The sequence below is a fragment of the Coregonus clupeaformis genome, unplaced genomic scaffold (assembly GCF_020615455.1).
Source record: "Coregonus clupeaformis isolate EN_2021a unplaced genomic scaffold, ASM2061545v1 scaf3278, whole genome shotgun sequence".
In the NCBI taxonomy this organism is placed as follows: Eukaryota; Metazoa; Chordata; class Actinopteri; order Salmoniformes; family Salmonidae; genus Coregonus; species Coregonus clupeaformis.
Genome location: NW_025536732.1, coordinates 24403 through 47428, shown reverse-complemented (window position 1 = coordinate 47428; position 23026 = coordinate 24403). Strand labels below are relative to the sequence as shown.

Here is a 23026-nt window from a genome sequence, read left to right as displayed (position 1 = left end):
TTGTGAGCAATTACATGCTACCATGGGTAGGCGTCAACACAGGTTTCTTCTGAATAAACAAGTTTGAATAGGTTTCCTACCTGTCATCCGCCTGCCAGTCACCCAGCAACAGGTCTCGGAACCGGTACCGTGGAGGCAGCGGGAGCACCTCCTTCTCCAGCTCTACCACTACCATGGTCCCCTCCTGAGCGCGGAACCCACCAGTGCACAATGCCAGAGATGGAGATGCGAACAAGCAGAGACGCCTCTAGAGGAGCTTATCAAAATTAACTATTATTTTGTTATTCAACTTCCAAATAACACATACCTGTATGAGCACCCTAAAATGTAGCAAATGTGTTACTGCCACAATGTAATAATTTTCTTCTTCCAATGCAACAGGTCGAGGATGCTCTGCGGTGACATGAAATTGAGTACTTTTGGCGTGACAGGCTGGCGAGCAACTGGTTGTCTATTTGAACATCCGCTGGCTCCTTTAGGACGCAGCGAAAGCAGATCCACTTGCTCGAACAATTACATGCTCTGAGTCTACGAGCAGTAGGTTACAAGCCCAAATCCCTGCAGGGCACATTTGAAATACTGAACAAGCTAGTCATATTTGCATGAGCTTTAAAGTGGTGTGTTGTCGTTTTATTGAAGAAGCCTGGTTTATTTTTTTTCATTTATTCAGGACATGTTCTAATTCTTGTTCATATAAGGTCAATAAACCATTTATGAGTCATATGCGATATTATGTTAATCCATTTAAGGACATCATTTCTCATTTTGGGGTATTTTTAGTCGTTGCATGATGCCACAGATTATGTCAGGGGTATCAAACATACAGGCAACATATGGATCAGTCCCGTGAGGTGGTTCGAGTAAAAATATATATATATATATCGATATACTTTCAAATGACTAAAACCAAATCAAAACTGTGTAGAAATGATAATGGACCTATATTCATACAGTTTATTGACTGTCCAGCTCGCTAATCATCACTGTGCAGTCAATGGACCTACATTCATACAATTTCTTCACTGTCCAGCTCGCTAATAGGCTAATCCCCAAACATTCAGAGAGCATAGAACATTCCCAAAACGATGGATAGTGGGCAATTTATTTTGCAAATTTTGACTACAAGGAAATATAACACATTTTGGGCCCTCCTGACCTTGTTGAAGACCGAATGCAGCCCCTGGGGCAAAATGAGTTAGACACCCCTGGAAGTTCGTTTTTAAGAAACAGTTAAATTGTATTTTTTCACACTTGGTCGATTCTGCATGGCTTGCCAATTGTTGTGCAGGCAACTGTGCAATATAAAGAACTGTGCAACTGTGCAGATAAAGGCAATGTTCTTAGAGAAACGAATTATCTTTCAATTTCTTTCCTATTTATCCAATAGGCATACAATATCCCATAAAATAATCTAATTCAAGTGACACGCACAGAATTAGCTAAACATGTGATTGTCAACAGTGATGATTCATTAAAGGATAACTTGTTTATTACTATTAATGTTTATTATTATTATATGTTTAGCATTATAAAGAAATAACTGACAGGTATTAACAATTACAAACCATTTATAAACTCTGTAGCCTATAAAGGGTGGCTTTATTTAAAGATCTTGTCTCTCAACTAGAGGCAACAGGTGCTTTTACAACTGCAATGTAGCCTGTTAAAGCTTTTATTAGATGTCTTACAATGAAAAACTGAAATGGAAATGACCTCAATTTCTAAAACTATAGATAGAAAAACAGGAACCGGAACAAAAACCTAAACATGGGAAGCAAAGAAAAAGAACATGCCTATTGTTTTCCCAGGTGTCTTTGATCCTGGTTTGCTTCAATGGCAGATTATGACACCCTATTATTCTCTGTCCTCGACTGTCTTGACAGCTGGAATTCATTGTATTGGGTGTCATCTTGTGTTTGAGAAAGTAGCACTTGGGAGACACAGGAAATTGTGATCCTCAAAACCACTTCCTAGAGAACTGGTTTGCCACTACTCTGTCTGCCCTCAGCATGCAAATCTGACTAAACCATACATGCTCTACTTCTCTGCTTTTGAACCAAGCTTGGTGGGTATTATTCCCATTCCCTCCTATTAAACTTCTCCAGCATATCAAATAAACAGATGGCATAATCTGGCTCACGTGCATTTTCATCAGGTTTAGTAGATTTTTGCCCTCTAGTGGCCCAAAGTCAAAATCACACAAACTTGGGTTCCTGTGTCCTCATCACTTGCGCAACAAAACAGAACTCAATTATAGAAATGTATTCGCTTCCTCCTGCTGGTAAAGGTCGATAATAAGCCCTAGGAAATGTTCCGAAATGCTCTATAATTGTTAGTTTATGACCACATTTCTGTGTCAGAAGTCATGCATGGAATTTTAAAGATGGTGGGCCGCTGGTCTGTAGCCATGGTAACAACTAAAAGTGTCTGAACATATCAGAGGAGACAGTTCCTGGATTTCAACAACACTACTCCACTCCTACATTATCATACACTGAAAAGGTCTGCAGAGTGAAAACTGGATGTCACAGAAGTACTGTATGTCTGACAGGAGCTGAAAGCTGTACAATGTAAATTCATAACTTTCAACAGACTGTTTAGCATATAAATGACAAAAAAACCTATAACCTTACTGTAACAAAACATGAAAGTAATTAAATCATCAAGACAGTAAAATATTCAGGCACATCAACATCATTGAACCTTTCACTAATAAGGCTGACAGAATATACAGGCAGAAGCAATTGCCCAATTGAAGCATAAAAGTAGAAAAAAATGTTTTCTTAAAAAGGAGATCTGATTTCTCATATAAAAGGTCTTATTGGCCATTGCAGAGAAGTCCCAGTCTGTGTAAAGGAAGGAGTTTACCAGTTTAATTCAATGTGATGTTGACCGTTCCTAGAGCGTCCACCGCCCAGCCTGGGTACTGTTCAGGAGAGGGGAACATTCTCTTCATGAACGTCCTCACAAAGTCTGGGAAGTGACCCTCTATGATGCTCTGTCTCACCGACCGCATCAGAGTGAGCTGGACGCAAAGACAGAGGATAAGGTTATTATATAATCTATGCCAAATAGTAACTAAAGGAAACTATTAACCATTATAGAAACAAAGACCTGGTAGGAGATGTTGTGGATGGTAATGTGATGCATGGCTGCGGTGTCACTCTTGAACAGAGCATGCAGATAGGCCCGACTGTGCCTGGAATCATTGGGGGAGCAAAAGAAAACCAATACTGTATGAGAAAACAATCCTCAGAATCATTCTGCCTACAACTAAAAACATCCATTGAAGAGAATTGAGATTTGTAACCCAGTTTCCCTAACCCCTACAAACTCCATTCCTTCAACCATCCCACAGCCCTCTGTATTCTGACCCCCAGTGTACCAGGGTTAATATGCCTTTACCTCCTGCAGGTGGGGCACTGGCAGTCTGGGTCTATGGGCTGGAGGTCCTTGGCAAACTGCTTCTTGGTAATCGTCAGAGATCCCCACGGGACCAGGGCTGAGCCAAACCTCTGGGATGAAAGGAGGAAGATCACTTCATTATCATCATCTCATCATAAATATAATCATTATAAAGAAAGTAGTACTGCTATGGACTAAATGACAAAAGAAGCTATTGGGTTTCTCAGCACTTGTGACAAGAATACTTATTTTGCAGTAAATGAATAGAGAGTAGGTGACTCATAATATGTAAGAGAATGGAATACTTACTGCAGTGCGGGTGGGGAAGACACAGTCAAACATGTCACAACCCAGAGCAACACACACCACCAGGTCCACTGCATAACTGTAACCCACAGCAATAACACATGAATCACATACATACAAATATCTGTATGGCACAACAAAACATTTGCAACTCATGTCATTTATGCATGGATATGTGCTGTTACAACATAAGGCAGCCATACCCAACCCCCATGAGGTAGCGAGGCTTCTCCCGAGGCAGGTGGTCTGTGCTGAGTGTCACCATCCTCCAGAAATCATCCTTCTCCTCACCTCCGCTCAGCCCACCGATAGCAAAGCCAGGAACATCACGTTTTGTCATTTCTGTAAAAAGCACAGGAACAGAAAAATAGAAACAAAATGTATCCTTTGGAAATACGCGAATGCATATTTTACGGCATTGGTATCAGCATCTGCACAGATCATGTATTTTTCATTATCTCTTTTCCACTGTATTTCTAAAATAAGAAGTTAAACTAATTAGCTAATTGACATGAGTCATTTGCTGTGCTGAATAGCTTTGAGGCAGATCAGTCATGGAAGGACATAGATGAAACAGGGGGGAACATCTTACCGTCTAGACAGGCCTTGCGTAGCTCTGCGTTCAGGCCCCCCTGGATGATAGCAAACAGGCTCTGTCTGTCTGGATTCTTATTGGCCGCGATGCAGCGGTCCAGCCAGCGAATCGATCTCCACGTAGCCTCCTCCACCCGCGGCCCAGTCACTGTACTGCTGACCACGTCATCCAACTGCATCATGATGTCTGACCCTGGACAAAACAGGAATTGGTGCGATATTAAAATTAAGAACAGGAGTACTACCTGAAGTATAGTGGCTTTACTTTGCGGACTGATTAATTGGGAGTGGATATTCTATGAATGAGACTGGATTGTGTTTCTCACCCAGACTGTTCTGTATGGCGATTGACTGCTCAGGACTCAGAAGGATCTCCTTCCCATCGTAAGGAGACTTGAACTTGACCCCCTCCTCAGTAACCTCGGATAGTTCAACAAGAGACACCATCTGAAAGCCCCCACTGTCCTGCGTAGAAATTGTGCAGGTTAATGGAAATTCCAACCAAAAACTATATTTTGGTATTGTTTCAATAGTCCATTGTCAGCACTCACAGTTTTCAAGATATGTGACTTTCAAAATACAGAAATAATCTCTGTATTATGTATTTTGCATGATGCAAAATGCATCATACAGGGATGATTTCTGTATTTTGAAAGTCACATATCTTGAAAACTTGAGTGCTGACAAGCAAAACATTTGGGGACTATGTCAACAATGGACTAAGGAAACAAATACCAAAAGTATAGTTTTTGGGTGGAGTTTTCCTTTAAGGGGTTCAATAGAGGAAAGCAGACATTTCACACAGTCAACACATTAGCTGATACTCACAGTCAAAAGGTTTCTTTTCCAGTTCATGAAGCCATGCAGGCCATTTGCTTTCTCAATCAGCTCAGGACCCTGTCATGGGACAGACAGACAACACCATCCTCACTGTCTGCAGCACACCAGACACTGACAACAAAGAGCTGTCTACATGGTCAATCATCTTTGATACACAATGTGAATAGCCCTAGCACCACTTAATGTAGCCCTTGATAATGACTCTCAGTTCCATTACATTACACATAAGAGTTATTGGACGAAGGTGTCTTCTATACAGGGGAGTTTTGTTAAGAGCCCTGACGCTCAGTCTGAACATTAACATGCATCGCTTGCGGTACGGTTTTGGAAGCATAAAGACCTTATATCTTCCATATCAGCAATAAATAATTTTCAAAAAACTAAAGGTTAAATTGATACACAGCTTTATAGGGTTATACACAGCTTTACAGCTTTTTGTCACTGAAAACCAGTAAGTGTGCATTTTGCATTTGTGAAATTATTTTGATGTGATAAAAAAGTAGAGGGGTTTAAGCTTCTAGAACCGTACTGCAATTGAGAATCGATTCACGTTTAGATGGGAGTATTTGGCTGTTTTGGATTTCAGCAGTTGAAACAATAACAAAGCCCCTCTCCACCACTGTTTCACTAAAAAGCTGAGGGATGGGGCTGGAGATATGTAACCATTCTCAAATTCATAGACAGAGCTATGGATGCAAGGACTGACCATCCATGATATCAGAATTATAGCTTGAACCATGTTTTGAGGCTATACTGTGTTTGTTTACATTTACTTTGTTTGCAAACATTGGAGTAAAACAAAGTTATATTTTAGATCTGTTGGGGTATGACAGTTGAACTAATCTCATGAGGCATTTAGAAATTATATTCTTCAAGAATCAATGGGTACATATCATTAATGTATAAATCCAAAAATGGATGTAGCATCTGCTGATTGCCCCTTTAAACAGAACATGTAAGGTCCTTGGACTATAAGGAGTAACGTTAGGCTCCTTTCTTGCATTCTTGGGCTACACTTACCGGCCTCATACCCAAGTGGTATGTGTTGCCAAGACAAATCTGACATCCCAGATCATCGAGTTGGTCCACAGTGATTCCCTTCATCGTGCCTTGTGTGCCCACAGGCATGAACACTGGGGTGCTGACCATACAGTGAGGAAGTGTGAGATCACAAGCCCTCGCTTTGGTCACTGGACATTCGGCGATGATTCGGAGAGCAAGCGGAGCAACGATGGAAACTGCTTTCTTGACCACCATGCCTGTTTCAAGGCTGCTCGTTGCAGCTCCTCTGGCTATGGACGCAGCCATGTTGTTGCACACAGACGACGACGACAAGCACGTGACTTGCCGGAACTACAGTAATCTAATATTTGCATTGCGTTGCCAAAAATATGTCTTCATTACAATACTATTGACAGCAAACTCGTAGAAGCTATCGTTGCATGTGTTGTCATTTAATAATTGTATCATAAAGTGTTATTATCTTTTTAGTGGGCGTAAATATTATTGTGATTGACACCTAATTTGCCCATTGAAGCGATGCCCATGGGTGAACACACCCCTTTTACGTTTAAAACAACTAGCCAATGAAAGGAGAGTGATTAGAGACGAGCAGTGAGATTGACCAATTATTTAATTGACATGAGGCGGTAGCCTAATCACCGGTTAGGTCGGATGTCGATTTGCCTGACCGGATGGTGGAAGTTTTGTTTTGTGAGTTTTCTACCCATTTCGTTTGGTTAACTTTGAGTTTTTTTCGTGTTTATAAGAACACGTTATTGTAATTCCACTAAATTGGGCGTTACACAATTGTAAACAGCATATTTTCCTTTGACAGAGTGAAGACAGGGCGGCTTGAAAGGTGGAATTCAACACTTCGGTGTAACCCGAGCACCCTTGCTAACTAGTAACGTAGTAGGCTAACGTTAGACTCTTCGGGAGGGGAGCCGATCCAACGAAACCATGGGGAACCGGGGGATGGAAGATTTGATCCCCCTTATCAACAAACTCCAGGACGCTTTCAGTTCCATCGGCCAGAGTTGTAACTTGGACCTACCGCAAATTGCTGTGGTCGGTGGGCAGAGTGCTGGAAAAAGCTCGGTCTTGGAAAATTTCGTTGGCAGGTTGGTGGTGCTCAAAGATAACGTTAGCTAGACTGCTATCATATTTGTGGTTTAGCTCACTCAACTGAATTTGTAAAATCTCCCTGGAGTCCGCTTTTAGGAAGGCATTTCGCTAGCTAGATCACCAGTTGGTAGTTGTGAGATGATTCGTGCTCCTAAACGGGTATTTGCTGACATACTCAAACAACATTTACGCACTTGGCGTAAGCAAACAAAACAAAATGAAAAAGGAGGAATGAAATGTTGACGTTAGATGCGACGTTTGCGTGGCAAGCCAGGCTGAATAACACATGTTTCAAAGGATATCGTGAAAAGTTGCCTGGAGGCACTGTGGTCTAGGACCACAAATCTCTTACACATTAGTATCTATTTATGTAAGGAAATTCAACTAAATTCAATAAATATGGACCAAATAACTTTGCTATCTAGCGTTTTGGGGCAACTTGCTCCTGCAAGTGTCAGCGGTTGTAAGCAGTCAGCAGGGCCGAACACGGAAATTAAACCAGGCTACTTCAGTCGACTGATCAGTAGATTAGATTGATAACTTAATTATTTGTGTATTGTAGACTGTTCCCAGTACACACTGAATTGTTTTCCATGTAAGATGTATGCAATTTATAACTCTCTAGGTGACATGACATTACACAACAACAGAACACAACTAGCTACAGTATCTGCTTGTTTCAGTCTGAGGCTATGTTGAGCATAATCTTTATGGAGTGTAGTCTGTAGAATTGAGGTAAGTGAAAAACATTTTGTTGAAAATTAGGCTGCTTGTCCTCCTTTTATCCACTTCCTCTGCACTTGCTGTGGTCTGTGAAGATGATGCTCCACTTGGCAAGATGGGGTGCCACAAAGATGTCAACAACATTGGTTTACCAATGGTGTTTGCATAGGACCTGCTGTTATGTATAATTTCTATACCCGTTGCTCAGTGTTACTACCGTGCCGGCCAGTAAAAACAAAAAATATTTCCGGTAGTTAGGCAATGTATCCTGTGTAAATATACTGTATAGTTTTGTGGGGTCCAAAGAACTCGTTTATAGTGGGTGAGTTTAGTACAGAGGGAATAGGTGGGTGTAGTGGAAACTGGAGAAAAGGGTATTTTGTGTTGCGTCACACTGGTGTTTAGCCCTTGAACGACTCCGTTCAATTACATTACACAAGTCATTGGAGGATGGCGTCTTCTGTACGGGAGAGTTTTGTTAAAATCCCTGACGCTCGGTCTGAACGTTAACGCCTCGATCACACCGACAGTGTCATTGCATTTTGGTACACAAGAAGTACATTCATTTCCAATGGACCACTGCGTTTGCCCTGCAGCATTGCGTTGCAGAGGCAGTTGCAGTGCGTTCTGTGTGGTGCATACATTGGATTTATCGAAAGTATGCATCCAACTGTGTGTAGACGGAAGACGGCTGCCAGAAACATGTCACTGAAAAATACTGTCGGCTGCAACTGTGATAAAGCCTGTTAAAACATTGTACAGTAAGTGTATATTTTGCGTAGTGAAATTTATATTGGTGTGACATGAAAGTAAAGGGCTTTATGTTTCTAGAACCGTATCACAATTGAGATTCGATTCACGTTTAGGTGGAGTATCTGGCTGTTTTGGCTGCCAGAGCCAGTCTAGCTCTGAAAATAATTTAAGATCCTTGGACCTTAAGGAGTAACGGTAGGCTTCTTAAGAGTACATCTTGGGCTAACTGGTGTTTTGCCCTTGTTGCAAAGGGAGACCCAGGTGTAGGCTTGTCTCCCCCTGGTCTATTTATAACTTCCATGCCACACCCGGAAATCGGCAGCGGGACTATCACAACCTACAATATGGCAGATCTATCGCTAGGCTACAGCCTATACTTTTGTGTTGCACATAATAGCCTTGGGCCTAATACTTTCCTCCTGTTAGGCTAATTAATGAAAATGTGTACTCTATACATGAGCTGCACCAGTTTAGTTCATTTATAATGCACTGACTGTCCCTCTCACTCACTAACCCAGTTTAGTATTGGCTCTGAGGAGACTATTAATAGGATGGGTGTATGATGCAGATGTAGAAACAGCAGGTGTGTACCTGACCCTGTGGGGTTATGGGCAAAACATCACTCTAGTCTCTGTCATCATTTCCTATTTTCTGCTTAGCCTGTATCTCGCTGCTCTAGTCGGTTTTTAAACAAAAATAATCTTTGTCAGCAAGAAATAGGCATTAAAAATAATTTCACTACTATAGAATTGTGTTGACTCGTACAGCTTATTGCAGAAATAAGCAACTCATAATTTCCACTTAGTGCTTCTGCTTTCTCACCCATTTGATGATGTTTTCTATTGAACATTAGAAATTCACAATCTCTCCTTGCCTGTCTGTGTTGTGCGCTCTAACCCACAGCCCTCTTTAACAGGCTGGTCCTGTCTCTGTCTCCCACATCAGCAGTGTGTGAGATCACCCTTCAGATAAAGACACAAAACAAGCACAAATAAAAGCAGCTCGCTAAGCAGGTTTTCCCAATTCAAAGACTCACTCAGAAGAATTTGACACATACACATACACACACACACACACACCCTTTTTCTAGCTATGCATAGCCCTGGACCTCAAATACATGGAGCATTTCCATAGTCAAATGGAAGCATACTAGATTACCACTCAACACACATGTCGTTTCAGATGAGAGGGACTTTGCACTCAAACAGCACTTGACACATCTCAGCTGTAATTAACATTAGGCTAGTCGTTTGCTGCTGACCTCAATTTTCCTGCCAGAACAGACCTCCCACATTCCCCTGTTGACAGCTCTTCAGGAAGTAGGCTCACACACACACACAAGTCCCTCTCAAACATGCCTACACAAAAACACAACAAAGCCGTTTTACACTCATAGGTATATGCCATACGAGAGGGACGTGTAGCGGGGGTCAGTGTGCTGCTAACAGCTTACCTTCCTCCACGGTCCGACTGCACTTGCCTGGCTACCCAGACACCTTGCTCCGGCCAAATGCTACGTCACGCCCACGGACCTTCGTTCCTTCTCAGCAATGAGTCTGGATCTGAGTACCTCCCCGACCCTTCACCGAATGCGAACACATTCGGGGCCGTCTGATTGGTCCAGAAAACGATGGGTTGAGCCAGAACACACGTGGGTAAAGCAGCTGTTTAAAAAATTAGTCGTTGGCTTTGATACACTGATTGGTTAGAGACGATCCAATCGCTGATTACTTTGTTTGGTACAACGCCCCTCGTCACCACAAACGACTTCAATGATTGCAGTCTCAGACTAAGGTATGTAGCTAATCACAGTGCAGCGGAACAATTTAGTATCAGTCGTCAGGCCCATACTGGGCTCGAACCTGTGATCCTCTGCTTCGCAACACACGTGACTGCCCTCCTTGACAACGTGCAAACCGATTTGAGCCATACAAAGGTACCGATTGGATATCTCCATCTGCAACATTTCAAGCTAGCTGTGGAGTGAGGTTACGGCGCGTTCTTCACGCCATTACACATGGCTTCAGCATGTATACCTACAAATAGACTGTTATTTGCATGCACATATTGAAGCCTTTCAAACACAACAACTAACAAAGTTGTTCAATGTGCCTATGGCATGCTGAACTTTGACCACACCAGAAGGAACGTATTTTTAGAGGACGTAGCCTTTGTCCCTAGGGTCAGTTAGCAGGAGCTGTTGCACACACCGTTAGCTCCAAGGTCAAGTCCAATCTTAACACTGAAGGGTTTGGGTGGTGCCGCCGATCACTATGGCAATTAGACTGTTGTTAGAAATGTTTTCTTCTGTTTTGATGTTGTTTTTGGGTCAACGTTCAAATCAACGCTTATTCGTTATATGCACAGGATACAGCATAAACGGTGCAGTCAAATGCTTCCTTGTGAGCTGCCTCAACACTGTCAGTAATAATACAACTAGCAGTAAAACTAGAGCTGTCACAAAAACAAATACTGTCGGTAATAATAGTGTAGAATAAAGTAATACAAAAAAAATTGTCATAAAAACAAGAAGGATATATTGTAAACATTTACAGAATATACTGTGACTACAATGCCAGTGTACTGACAACAAGTTGTTGAGGTGCTTAGGCTATATGAAGTGTTCAAACTCTTGGTTTGAGACAGGCTTACTTTAAGAGTGTGGCTGTGGCATAATGCTAGCTACAGAAGCAAACAGACGTGGCATGTGGGTGGAAGTGAAACCTGCTGAAAGAGAAGAGTGTTTGACTCATTTTTATGAATATCCTTTTGAAGTAGTGTCATACCATCACACAAGTTCCTCTGGGGTGATGATGGTAATTTCTGTCAGTGTGAACTGTGGACATGGAGACGTGACAGAAGTGTGGTGACGGACACTGGTTGTGGAGGTTTCTCTCAGTTTGTTGTGTGTGTAGGGACTGGCCGTATAATATCTATTCTGTCTACAGCAGCAACAATGAATGAGAGTCCAGCAGTAGTAGTGGGAATGGGAATACACACAGGAAATTAGAGCAGCTCTTGTTCTGTTCAGCTTTGGCTGCCTGCCTACACCCTTTTGTTGTGCAAGGTCAATTCCAGTGAGCTCTAATGTCATCTAGCCTAATGGTTGACTGGCAGCCGCTTAAGTCTTTGACTCTGACTCATGCGTTCTTCTTCCATCAATGATTATGACATTTCACGACTTGCAAAAGTCATTTCGGTTGTCATTGAAATGTACCACCGCAAGATATTTTGTAATGAGTGGTGAGAAAGTGTAGCAGAAGTTGAAGTAGGCATTTCAAAAGGCAGTCTAATTGAAGGTGGATGTCAGTCTCCCAGGAGCCGTGCTGCTATTTACTGCCAGCAGCCAGTTGGTCAGGTGGGATGGAGTTTGCCTGTGGTATTCTGTCTATGTTGGAGACGTGATCGACTTTCCTTGTTGTTCCCTGAAGAACTGAACAGAGTGGTTGTGTGTTGCGTGATTTTAGGACATGTTTCTAAATCTAATCAAATCTAATTACACTCACAAACTCGGCAACGGTGTGTGTCTGTCTGTGTGTCTGTCTGTGTGTCTGTCTGTGTGTCTCTGTGTACATCAGAAGGACAACCAAAGAGGGGCAGGGTTCATATCAGACTTTGCTGACACCCAGGAGGATATTTTGAAATGCATGTTAAAAGCTTCTGTGCATTTGAGCATGGCAATAAGCTAACTTAGGCCATCTAAGTTCCAGTACAAAGTGAATAAGTAATAGAGGAGCACCATCCTGTCCCTTACTACTCTCCTTCTCAGAGAGTCCTCTGACATGGCAGCATCTAAACTGCTGAAATACTACAAACACCTGTACACTAATAAACAAATACCACACTAAGGACAATAAAAACTCTGGTGAAGCCTATTAGCAGATGCCGCCATGAAATGGTTACTACTCGGCTTTGGCTTTCTGTAGAATGGTTCTGTGTGCTGAATTGCACTCTGTGGTATTAGTAAAATGTCATTTTCCAGGCTTCTCCCGTTTTAATGTGTGTGTGTTATTGGTCTATCATTGAGGATCATGAGGTCTCCACTCTGGCTCTCTGTGTGGCTGTTGGACTGTGATGTCATTGTCCCTGGTGGCAGGAGTATGGAGTTCATATCTTGCTCTGCAAGCTGGTTGGGGCTAGGCTGTAATCCGATTTGCTGTGCCAGTGCTGGAGGTGGAGTAGAGGAGAATAGTGGACTGTAAACCTGGGAGGTGACCAGGAACTGACTGACTCACATGGTTTGCGAATTGGAAGGTTTTGCCTAAATGGTCACAGATTGAGGGGAAATGATGCTAACCCCTTGGAGGGAAAAGCAATAGGAATGTTGACAATCAAAAATCTGTCTTGTACATCAAGCTACATCTTTGCAAAATCTCAGCCACACACTGTCCACTCAGCTTTTGTAGTCTATTTGATTCTTGAAAGTCTGGACTGAAAGCCTGGCGAGGCAGTCAGACTTGAGGCTGTGAATGTGGGAACCATAATGATAGAGGTCTAAGATGGCACATGAGTGAATCCCACGGCTCTCACCAAACCTCAGACACATGTTTGTGTTCCACACCCCTCCTGGTAAACCATACAGTGACCTCAGCATTTCAGTCTACTCTACAGTCATCCAGAGACAGTCCACTACACACCGTCTACTACACAGTCATCCACGGACACCGTCTACTACACACCGTCTACTACACAGTCATCCACGGACACCGTCTACTACACACCGTCTACTACACACCGTCTACTACACAGTCATCCACGGACACCGTCTACTACACACCGTCTACTACACAGTCATCCACGGACACCGTCTACTACACACCGTCTACTACACACCGTCTACTACACAGTCATCCACGGACACCGTCTACTACACACCGTCTACTACACAGTCATCCACGGACACCGTCTACTACACACCGTCTACTACACAGTCATCCACGGACACCGTCTACTACACACCGTCTACTACACACCGTCTACTACACAGTCATCCACGGACACCGTCTACTACACAGTCATCCACGGACACCGTCTACTACACACCGTCTACTACACACCGTCTACTACACACCGTCATACGACACACTGTCTACTACACACTGTCTACTACACACTGTCTACTACACACTGTCTACTACACACTGTCTACTACACACCGTCTACTACACACCGTCTACTACACACCGTCTACTACACACCGTCTACTACACACCGTCTACTACACACCGTCTACTACACACCGTCTACTACACACCGTCTACTACACACCGTCTACTACATTGTCATCCAGAGACAGTCTACTACACAGTCATCCAGAGACACAGTCTACTACAGTCATCCATAGACAGTCTACTACACAGTCATCTAGAGACAGTCTACTACACCGTCATCCAGAGACACAGTCTACTACACAGTCATCCATAGACAGTCTACTACACAGTCATCCATAGACAGTATACTACATTGTCATCCAGAGACAGTCTACTACACAGTCATCTAGAGACAGTCTACTACACAGTATACCACAGTCTACTACACTGTCATCCAGAGACACAGTCTACTACACTGTCATCGAGACACAGTCATCCAGAGACACAGTCTACTACACAGTCATCCAGAGACACAGTCTACTACACAGTCATCCATAGACAGTCTACTACAGTCATCCATAGACAGTCTACTACAGTCATCCATAGACAGTCTACTACAGTCATCCATAGACAGTCTACTACACAGTCATCCATAGACAGTCTACTACACAGTCATCCATAGACAGTCTACTACACAGTCATCCATAGACAGTCTACTACACTGTCATCCAGATACATAGTCTACTACACAGTCATCTAGAGACAGTCTACTACACAGTCTACCACAGTCTACTACACTGTCATCCAGAGACACAGTCTACTACACAGTCATCCAGAGACACAGTCTACTACAGTCATCCATAGACAGTCTACTACACAGTCTACTACACTGTCATCCATAGACAGTCTACTACACAGTCATCCATAGACAGTCTACTACACAGTCATCCATAGACAGTCTACTACACAGTCATCCATAGACAGTCTACTACACTGTCATCCAGATACATAGTCTACTACACAGTCATCCAGAGACAGTCTACTACACCGTCATTCAGAGACAGTCTACTATAATAATAATAATAATAATAATATGCCATTTAGCAGACGCTTTTATCCAAAGCGACTTACAGTCATGCGTGCATACATTTTTGCGTATGGGTGGTCCCGGGGATCGAACCCACTACCTTGGCGTTGCAAGCGCCGTGCTCTACCAGCTGAGCTACAGAGGACTACTATGCAGTCTACTACACCGTCATCCAGAGACACAGTCTACTACACAGTCATCCATAGACAGTCTACTACAGTCATCCATAGACAGTCTACTACAGTCATCCATAGACAGTCTACTACAGTCATCCATAGACAGTCTACTACAGTCATCCATAGACAGTCTACTACAGTCATCCATAGACAGTCTACTACAGTCATCCATAGACAGTCTACTACAGTCATCCATAGACAGTCTACTACAGTCATCCATAGACAGTCTACTACAGTCATCCATAGACAGTCTACTACACAGTCATCCATAGACAGTCTACTACACAGTCATCCATAGACAGTCTACTACACAGTCATCCATAGACAGTCTACTACACAGTCATCCATAGACAGTCTACTACACAGTCATCCATAGACAGTCTACTACACAGTCATCCATAGACAGTCTACTACACAGTCATCCATAGACAGTCTACTACACTGTCATCCAGATACATAGTCTACTACACAGTCATCCAGAGACAGTCTACTACACCGTCATTCAGAGACAGTCTACTATGCAGTCTACTACACCGTCATCCAGAGACACAGTCTACTACACAGTCATCCATAGACAGTCTACTACAGTCATCCATAGACAGTCTACTACAGTCATCCATAGACAGTCTACTACAGTCATCCATAGACAGTCTACTACAGTCATCCATAGACAGTCTACTACAGTCATCCATAGACAGTCTACTACACAGTCATCCATAGACAGTCTACTACACAGTCATCCATAGACAGTCTACTACACAGTCATCCATAGACAGTCTACTACACTGTCATCCAGATAGTCTACTACACAGTCATCTAGAGACAGTCTACTACACAGTCTACCACAGTCTACTACACTGTCATCCAGAGACACAGTCTACTACACAGTCATCCAGAGACACAGTCTACTACAGTCATCCATAGACAGTCTACTACACAGTCTACTACACTGTCATCCATAGACAGTCTACTACACAGTCATCCATAGACAGTCTACTACACAGTCATCCATAGACAGTCTACTCCACTGTCATCCAGAGACACAGTCTACTACACAGTCATCCAGAGACATAGTCTACTACACAGTCATCTAGAGACAGTCTACTACACATTCTACCACAGTCTACTACACAGTCATCCAGAGACACAGTCTACTACACAGTCATCCAGAGACACAGTCTACTACACAGTCATCCATAGACACAGTCTACTACACAGTCATCCATAGACACAGTCTACTACACAGTCATCCAGAGACACAGTCTACTACACAGTCATCCAGAGACACAGTCTACTACACAGTCATCCAGAGACACAGTCTACTACACAGTCATCCAGAGACACAGTCTACTACACAGTCATCCATAGACACAGTCTACTACACAGTCATCCAGAGACACAGTCTACTACACATTCATCCAGAGACACAGTTTACTATACACAGTCTACTACACACAGTCTACTACACAGTCTACTACACACAGTACTACACAGTCATCTAGAGACAGTCTACTACAGTCATCTAGAGACAGTCTACTACACAGTCTACCACAGTCTACTACACAGTCATCCAGAGACACAGTCATCCAGAGACACAGTCTACTACACCGTCATCCAGAAACAGTCTACTACACAGTCTTCCAGGTACACAGTCTACTACACAGTCTTCCAGGTACACAGTCTACTACACAGTCATCCAGGTACACAGTCTACAACACACAGTCTAGTAGTCTACTGCACAGCTGAGCCTATTACATAGGCTAGTCACACAGTCACACACAGTCTACCACTGTCATCCAGTTTACTACTCTGAACCAGAACATGCCGGGCTGCTTCCCAACCTCAGTATAACAGTCAGGGTTGGTTGAAGTTGGGTTCAATTCCATTTCTGTCTGTAGATTTATTCCATAGGGATCCTATTTAAACCCTGAACCCTGATCTTGAATTTAGGTGGAATTCACCCCAACCCTGATCGCAGTGGAATTCCTGGTAGTGAGAGGCAGATCAGAGGCAGGGGAGTGTTCAATGTTGGCTCTGTCTGACCCCTCTCTCTCTCTTTCTATCTCTCTTATTTTCAGTGGCATTAAAGGAGGGAGGCTCCGAGACTGCTGGTCTTTGCCTGGCCTATCCATAATGCATAGAATGATACACAATCTGTTCAGCTCCTCTATCATTTACAGCACATCAATAATGGACACGCACCCACATGTCCTCTCTTCCCTTCTATTGGGGGCTTTTTATGTCCGTATGTCTCTGTGGATATGTTGTGTGTGTGTGTGTGTGTGTTACGTCATTTCTTTCCTCTTTGCACGAGGTGCATGTGCTCACAGAAGTATCTCGTTCTGACTGTCTGTGTGATAATGTGATTATGTCGCTGTGTGTGTCCCGTCTTTGTCCAGTTGAACTGATGAAGTGTGTGTGTGGTGATGGGAGAGGATGACAGGTCCAGTGAGAGTGGTGGTGATGTAACCAGTGTAATACATTAACACTTGGAGAGGTCAGCACTCTGCTCCTCAGCTCCCTCCCTCAGCACGTCCTCAGTCTGCTCTCTGTGTCCACTTAGGCTAGTTCATCTCTTGCTCTCCCTTTCCCTCTTTCTCCATCTCCCTCTCCCCTATTCCCTCTCTCCCTCTCCCCTATTCCCTCTCTCCCTCTCCCCTATTCCCTCTCTCCCTCTCCCCTATTCCCTCTCTCAAACTCTCCCTTTCTCTCTCTCCCCCTGCCAGAGCTTTTCTATACTCCGTCTCTCCCAGCTAGGCAGGCCCTCTCTATGACACACTCTACATTATCTGCATCACACAACATTAGTGCTGAACTCAGGCCATCTAGAATGTTCCCACTGTTCAACAGGTCTAGTCTATAGTGTGAGAGTGCCTCTGTAATATTCAAACAGTATGGCTCCATCCTGATCGTCCTGTCCTGTGTGTGACACATAGCTTCCAGTCTAAAGCAGACTGACTCCATCTCCATTCCCTCAGGCTTCTCTCTACATTTGGCATTAGATGTTATGTTAGAAAGAGGAGGAGGGATGTGGGTTAGGTTTGTCTTGTCGGACTGTGCTGTGCCAAGGCCCAGAGTTCAGCATGATTACCACCAGATGTAGTGGGTTTTCTGTTGCACAGTCAGGCTAGAGGGTACAGCAGGCAGGCAAGCAGGGCCCCAGCCCAGAGCGTGAGAGGCCCGGGGAGAGGGGAGGCAGGGGTGGTGGGTGGTGGTGGTGGGATATGGGTTCTCCTCTGATAGCTGACTCAGCTGGGCTGTTGGGTTTGGAATGGTCCTGACTGGTGCCTGGTGGTGGTCTGTCACTTTAAGAAGGAAACAGACATAATATACACTGCACAGTTACACATGGCCAGGCTAGTCCACTCTGCACTCTATGCCCATGATTTTTGTCAGATTAAAGTTAAAATATTTATGTTCAATGTGGATTGTGTAACTTGCACTGGGTAGGACTAATGAATGGTCTTAATTGTCAGATAAGCGAATGTGTTAAATGTACTTTAGCACAATGTCAAGTATCAAGGCTACTGTGGACAACGTATCTTAGGCGATATCTTACATATTGACACAGCCAGCTTGCAACACACGATCACTTGAAATATTCAACTGAAAGTATGTGCCTCGCCTTGCTTTCTCATCAAGAGGCTCTCAACTGTTAAATCGTGCTGCGATTGTGGGTGAGCAAATTATTGATCTTCAGGGGCTTCATGAGACCAAATGACTTTGTCACTTTTAATTTGTTGACAGACAGGGTCATAAAGTGTGAAATTTCCCCGTGCTCATCAATTTAGCACAGGATATGATGTGAGGAAATGGACCTTGAGTGTAATGAATAATAATTAGACATTCTCTTTTTTTTCTGTCGATTGCCCCCTCTTTTTCTTGTTCTCTTTATCTCTTTCTTTTCCTTTCTCTCTCTCGCCCTCACTTATTTAATATATTTTCCTCTCTTCTTTCATTTCTCTTTTTCTTTCTCTCTCTCTCTCAGGGATTTTCTTCCTCGAGGATCAGGCATTGTCACCCGTAGACCTCTCATCCTGCAGCTGTGCTTTAACAAAGCCGGTGAGTCTGAATTATCTTTCAACCATGGCCTTGTGTGTCTTCTCATTGCTGCTGCCATGGACCTGCCTCCTCCACTCAGCAACACTGTCTGGTGCCTGGTAAAGACTTTCATCTCTCTCTTCTCTGTCTCGCTTTCTCTCTCTGTGTCTCTCTCTCTCTCTCTGTCTCTTTCTCTCGTCTGTAGAGTATGCAGAGTTCCTACACTGTAAAGGGAGGAAGTTTGTGGACTTTGAGGAGGTCCGGGCGGAGATCGAGGCGGAGACGGACAGGATCACAGGCTCCAATAAGGGCATCTCCCCCATCCCCATCAACCTCAGAGTCTACTCCCCTAACGGTAATGCTCACCAACAGTTACTTGTTTACTGTTCATTTTAACAGTTGGAGGCATGCGTTCACGCACACACAAACACAAATGCATGCACACACAAAAGCGCAGCAAACACTCTCATTCATGTATCAACCTCTCAAAGATACGACCTTCACAATGTAACACACACATCATGCAGTCTTCATGGCAACATTCATATGTCCTCTCTCTCCATCTCTCCCTCTATCTCTCCCTCAGTGCTAAACCTGACTCTGATCGACCTGCCGGGGATGACTAAGGTGGCAGTGGGGGACCAGCCGCTGGACATAGAGCATCAGATCAGGGACATGCTGCTGCAGTTCATCACCAAGGAGAGCTGCCTCATCCTGGCCGTCACCCCCGCCAACCAGGACCTGGCCAACTCAGACGCCCTCAAGATTGCCAAGGAGGTGGACCCACAGGGTAAGGGACTAGCCTAGTGGTGCTGTACTGGGGCACTATTGGTACACTATCTACTGGTTCTCTATTTTTACACTACTGGTTCTCTATTTTTAGACTACTGGTTCTCTAATGGTTCTCTACTGGTACTCTACTGGTACTCTACTGGTACTCTACTGGTACTCTACTGTTACTCTATTAGTACACTGCTGGTACTCCATTGATACTCTACTGGTACTCTATTAGTACACTACTGGTACTCTACTGGTACTCTATTGGTACACTATTGGTACTCTATTGTTACACTACTGGTACACTATTGTTACACTACTGGTACACTACTGGTATACTATTAGTACACTACTGGTACCCTACTGGTACTCTATTGGTACACTACTGGTACACTATTGGTACACTATTGGTACTCCCAGGACCAAAAGATGAGGATGGGCACTTGATTTCTGGGTGGTGTTCATTTGGTGCAACAAATAGACTGAAACATGGACGCACTACCTGGATTTGTCCAATAAGAAATGCTCATTTCTATTTTCCATATTTTTTCCATTGTTTGCCCTACTGAACAATTATATTCAACTAAAGGAGATGAGGAATGGAAGGCTGGGTGGACAGGCAGTAGTCAGGATTAATATGATGAGATGAAGACTACTTGGTTCTTTTCAGGTCTGCGTACTATTGGTGTGATCACAAAGCTGGACCTGATGGACGAAGGGACTGATGCTAAAGACATCCTGGAGAACAAACTGCTACCGTTGCGTAGAGGTGAGGAGATACACACACACACACACACACACATCATTGACCGCAGAGTAATAAGTGTGTGCTCTCTCTCCAGGCTATATCGGCGTGGTGAACCGCAGTCAGAAGGACATAGACGGCAGGAAGGACATCCGCGCTGCGCTGGCTGCTGAGAGGAAGTTCTTCCTGTCTCACCCGGGCTACAGACACATGGCCGAGCGCATGGGCACCCCACACCTGCAGAAACAACTCAACCAGGTGAGAGATTACTCAACGTTCACCTTTCTGTTGTTCTACACTGTTCTAGTCTGCGTTCCAGATCAGTTTTTGACATCAGCTCTGACGTACGGCACCAACCGATCTTAAACCAGGCTATAATGTTCCTTGGAAACTCACTTGCTCTTTCTTTGCCTATACATTCTCTCTCTCTCTCACTATCCCCTCCTATTCTCATTCTCTCTCATTCTTCCCCTCCATTTATCCTTCTGTCTCCCTCCCTCCATCCTCTCCTCCCTCACTCATCGTGTCCCTCTCTCTCTCCTTAGCAACTGACCAACCACATCAGGGACACCCTGCCTGGGCTGCGCAGTAAGCTGCAGAGCCAGGTGCTCTCCCTGGAGAAAGAGGTGGAGGAGTACAAGAACTTCCGTCCCGACGACCCCACACGCAAGACCAAGGCTCTGCTGCAGTGAGTAGAGGACGAGCTTACAGACCTACACACACACACCACCATAGTGAGGAGCTCCAGAGTTGTGACCCTGACTCTCTGTCTTTCTCCCCAGGATGGTGCAGCAGTTTGGGGTGGACTTTGAGAAGCGTATCGAGGGCTCTGGGGACCAGGTGGACACAGCAGAGCTGTCGGGCGGTGCCAAAATCAACCGGATCTTCCACGAGCGCTTCCCCTTCGAGCTGGTCAAGGTGAGCGCCGCAGCCTCAATACTCACTGTCACAATATTTCTAGGCATTTATAGAAGAGAAGTTAATCTGCCTGCTTGATTGTTTTGACCACAGTTGATAGACTTGTTTAGAAGTGTGAATTTTAGAGTGCAGAATGGATTAACCGTTTTTCTTTTTTCTTTCTCTCTCTCAGATTGTGTTTGATGAGAAGGAGTTGAGGAGGGAGATCAGTCATGCCATCAAGAATGTCCACGGTGTCAGGCAAGTGGAGGAGAGGAGGGGCCGTCCTGTGTCTCCACACACGCACACCACCACCAGCTCTTTCCTCTTCACTGTCAACCCTCTCTGTTTCCTCCTTTCATGTAAAACTGACACACAGCATGCTTAGCGATCACTGAAAGAGCACTGAGCCTAAAATGCCCACAGAGCACTCTCCCACAGAACTGCCTACCATACACTCAAATGGTTGTTGTTCTATGTGAAATCTAAACCCATTAAATGTTCTCCCATTCCCCCATTCCCCCACTCCTTCCTCCCCACCTCTATTTGTCTGTAATATCTTCCTTCCTGTTTCCTTGTGCGTACATCAATCACTGTTTTGTGTACTGTTTTTCTGTTTCGTGTTTGTATGCTGATAACTCTGGCTCTGCTCTCTTTTCCTTCTCTGTCTGTCTGTAATGTCTCTTTGTTTGTTTTTTATCTTTTCATTTCATTTTTTATATGTACTTTTCTCGTTGTCTGGACTGTTTTCTCTGCTCGTCTTTATCTGTTTTTGTCTGTCTAACTGTCATCTCTCTGACTTGACAATAACTTGTCTAACTGTCATCTCTCTGACTGGACAATAACTTGTCTAACTGTCATCTCTCTGACTGGACAATAACTTGTCTAACTGTCATCTCTCTGACTGGACAATAACTTGTCTAACTGTCATCTCTCTGACTGGACAATAACTTGTCTGTCTGTCTAACTGTCATCTCTCTGACTGGACAATAACTTTTGTTGTCTTTGTCTAACTGTCATCTCTCTGACTGGACAATAACTTGTCTGTCTGTCTAACTGTCATCTCTCTGACTGGACAATAACTTGTCTGTCTGTCTAACTGTCATCTCTCTGACTGGACAATAACTTGTCTGTCTGTCTAACTGTCATCTCTCTGACTGGACAATAACTTGTCTGTCTCCCTGCCTCTCTGTTTTTTTTGTCCCTGTCTGTTCGTCTCTGTCACTCCGTCCCCGTCCCCCTCTGTCTGTCCGTCTGTCTGTGTCTTTGTGCGTCCTCAGAACGGGCCTGTTCACTCCCGACCTGGCGTTTGAGGCCATCGTGAAAAAGCAGATCATTAAGCTGAAAGAGCCCTGTATCAAATGTATCGACCTTGTCATTCAGGAGCTCATCAACACAGTCAGGCAGTGCACCAACAAGGTACTGCAGCCTGGTGTCCGGACTCCCGTCCTGTCCCGACCCAGCC

General features: G+C 44.0%; 2 protein-coding genes across 2 annotated transcripts in view; one reads left to right on the top strand and one right to left on the bottom strand.

Moving 5' to 3' along the window:
- Window positions 1–1658: 1658 nt before the first annotated feature.
- qtrt1 (queuine tRNA-ribosyltransferase 1) lies at window positions 1659–6591 on the bottom strand. The gene is made up of 9 exons (XM_041863887.2): window positions 6166–6591; window positions 5134–5202; window positions 4632–4770; window positions 4304–4498; window positions 3915–4053; window positions 3715–3790; window positions 3406–3515; window positions 3115–3199; window positions 1659–3025 (listed from the first exon to the last, which is right to left on the bottom strand). The coding sequence occupies exons 1-9, from the start codon at window positions 6451–6453 to the stop codon at window positions 2873–2875; spliced, it is 1254 nt and encodes a 417-aa protein (XP_041719821.1). The 5' UTR covers window positions 6454–6591; the 3' UTR covers window positions 1659–2872.
- A 212-nt stretch (window positions 6592–6803) lies between these two features.
- Window positions 6804–23026, top strand: part of LOC121551311 (dynamin-2) — a 30937-nt gene continuing 14714 nt past the window's right edge. The window contains 9 exon segments of the mRNA XM_041863903.2: window positions 6804–7268; window positions 19090–19163; window positions 19348–19497; window positions 19729–19932; window positions 20590–20688; window positions 20762–20922; window positions 21210–21352; window positions 21447–21582; window positions 21755–21822. Coding sequence (XP_041719837.2) covers window positions 7108–7268; window positions 19090–19163; window positions 19348–19497; window positions 19729–19932; window positions 20590–20688; window positions 20762–20922; window positions 21210–21352; window positions 21447–21582; window positions 21755–21822 — 1196 coding nt within the window. The 5' untranslated portion in view covers window positions 6804–7107.

Bases quoted from the DNA above. Each gene is read 5' to 3' on its own strand.
- qtrt1 (XM_041863887.2), bottom strand. From the start codon at position 6,453: ATGGCTGCGTCCATAGCCAGAGGAGCTGCAACGAGCAGCCTTGAAACA. The intron at 5,203-6,165 runs GTAAGTGTAGCC...GTCCCATGACAG, and splicing joins ACCACTTGGGTATGAGGCCG to GGTCCTGAGCTGATTGAGAA. The intron at 3,516-3,714 runs GTAAGTATTCCA...CTTTCATCCCAG, and splicing joins TCTTCCCCACCCGCACTGCA to AGGTTTGGCTCAGCCCTGGT.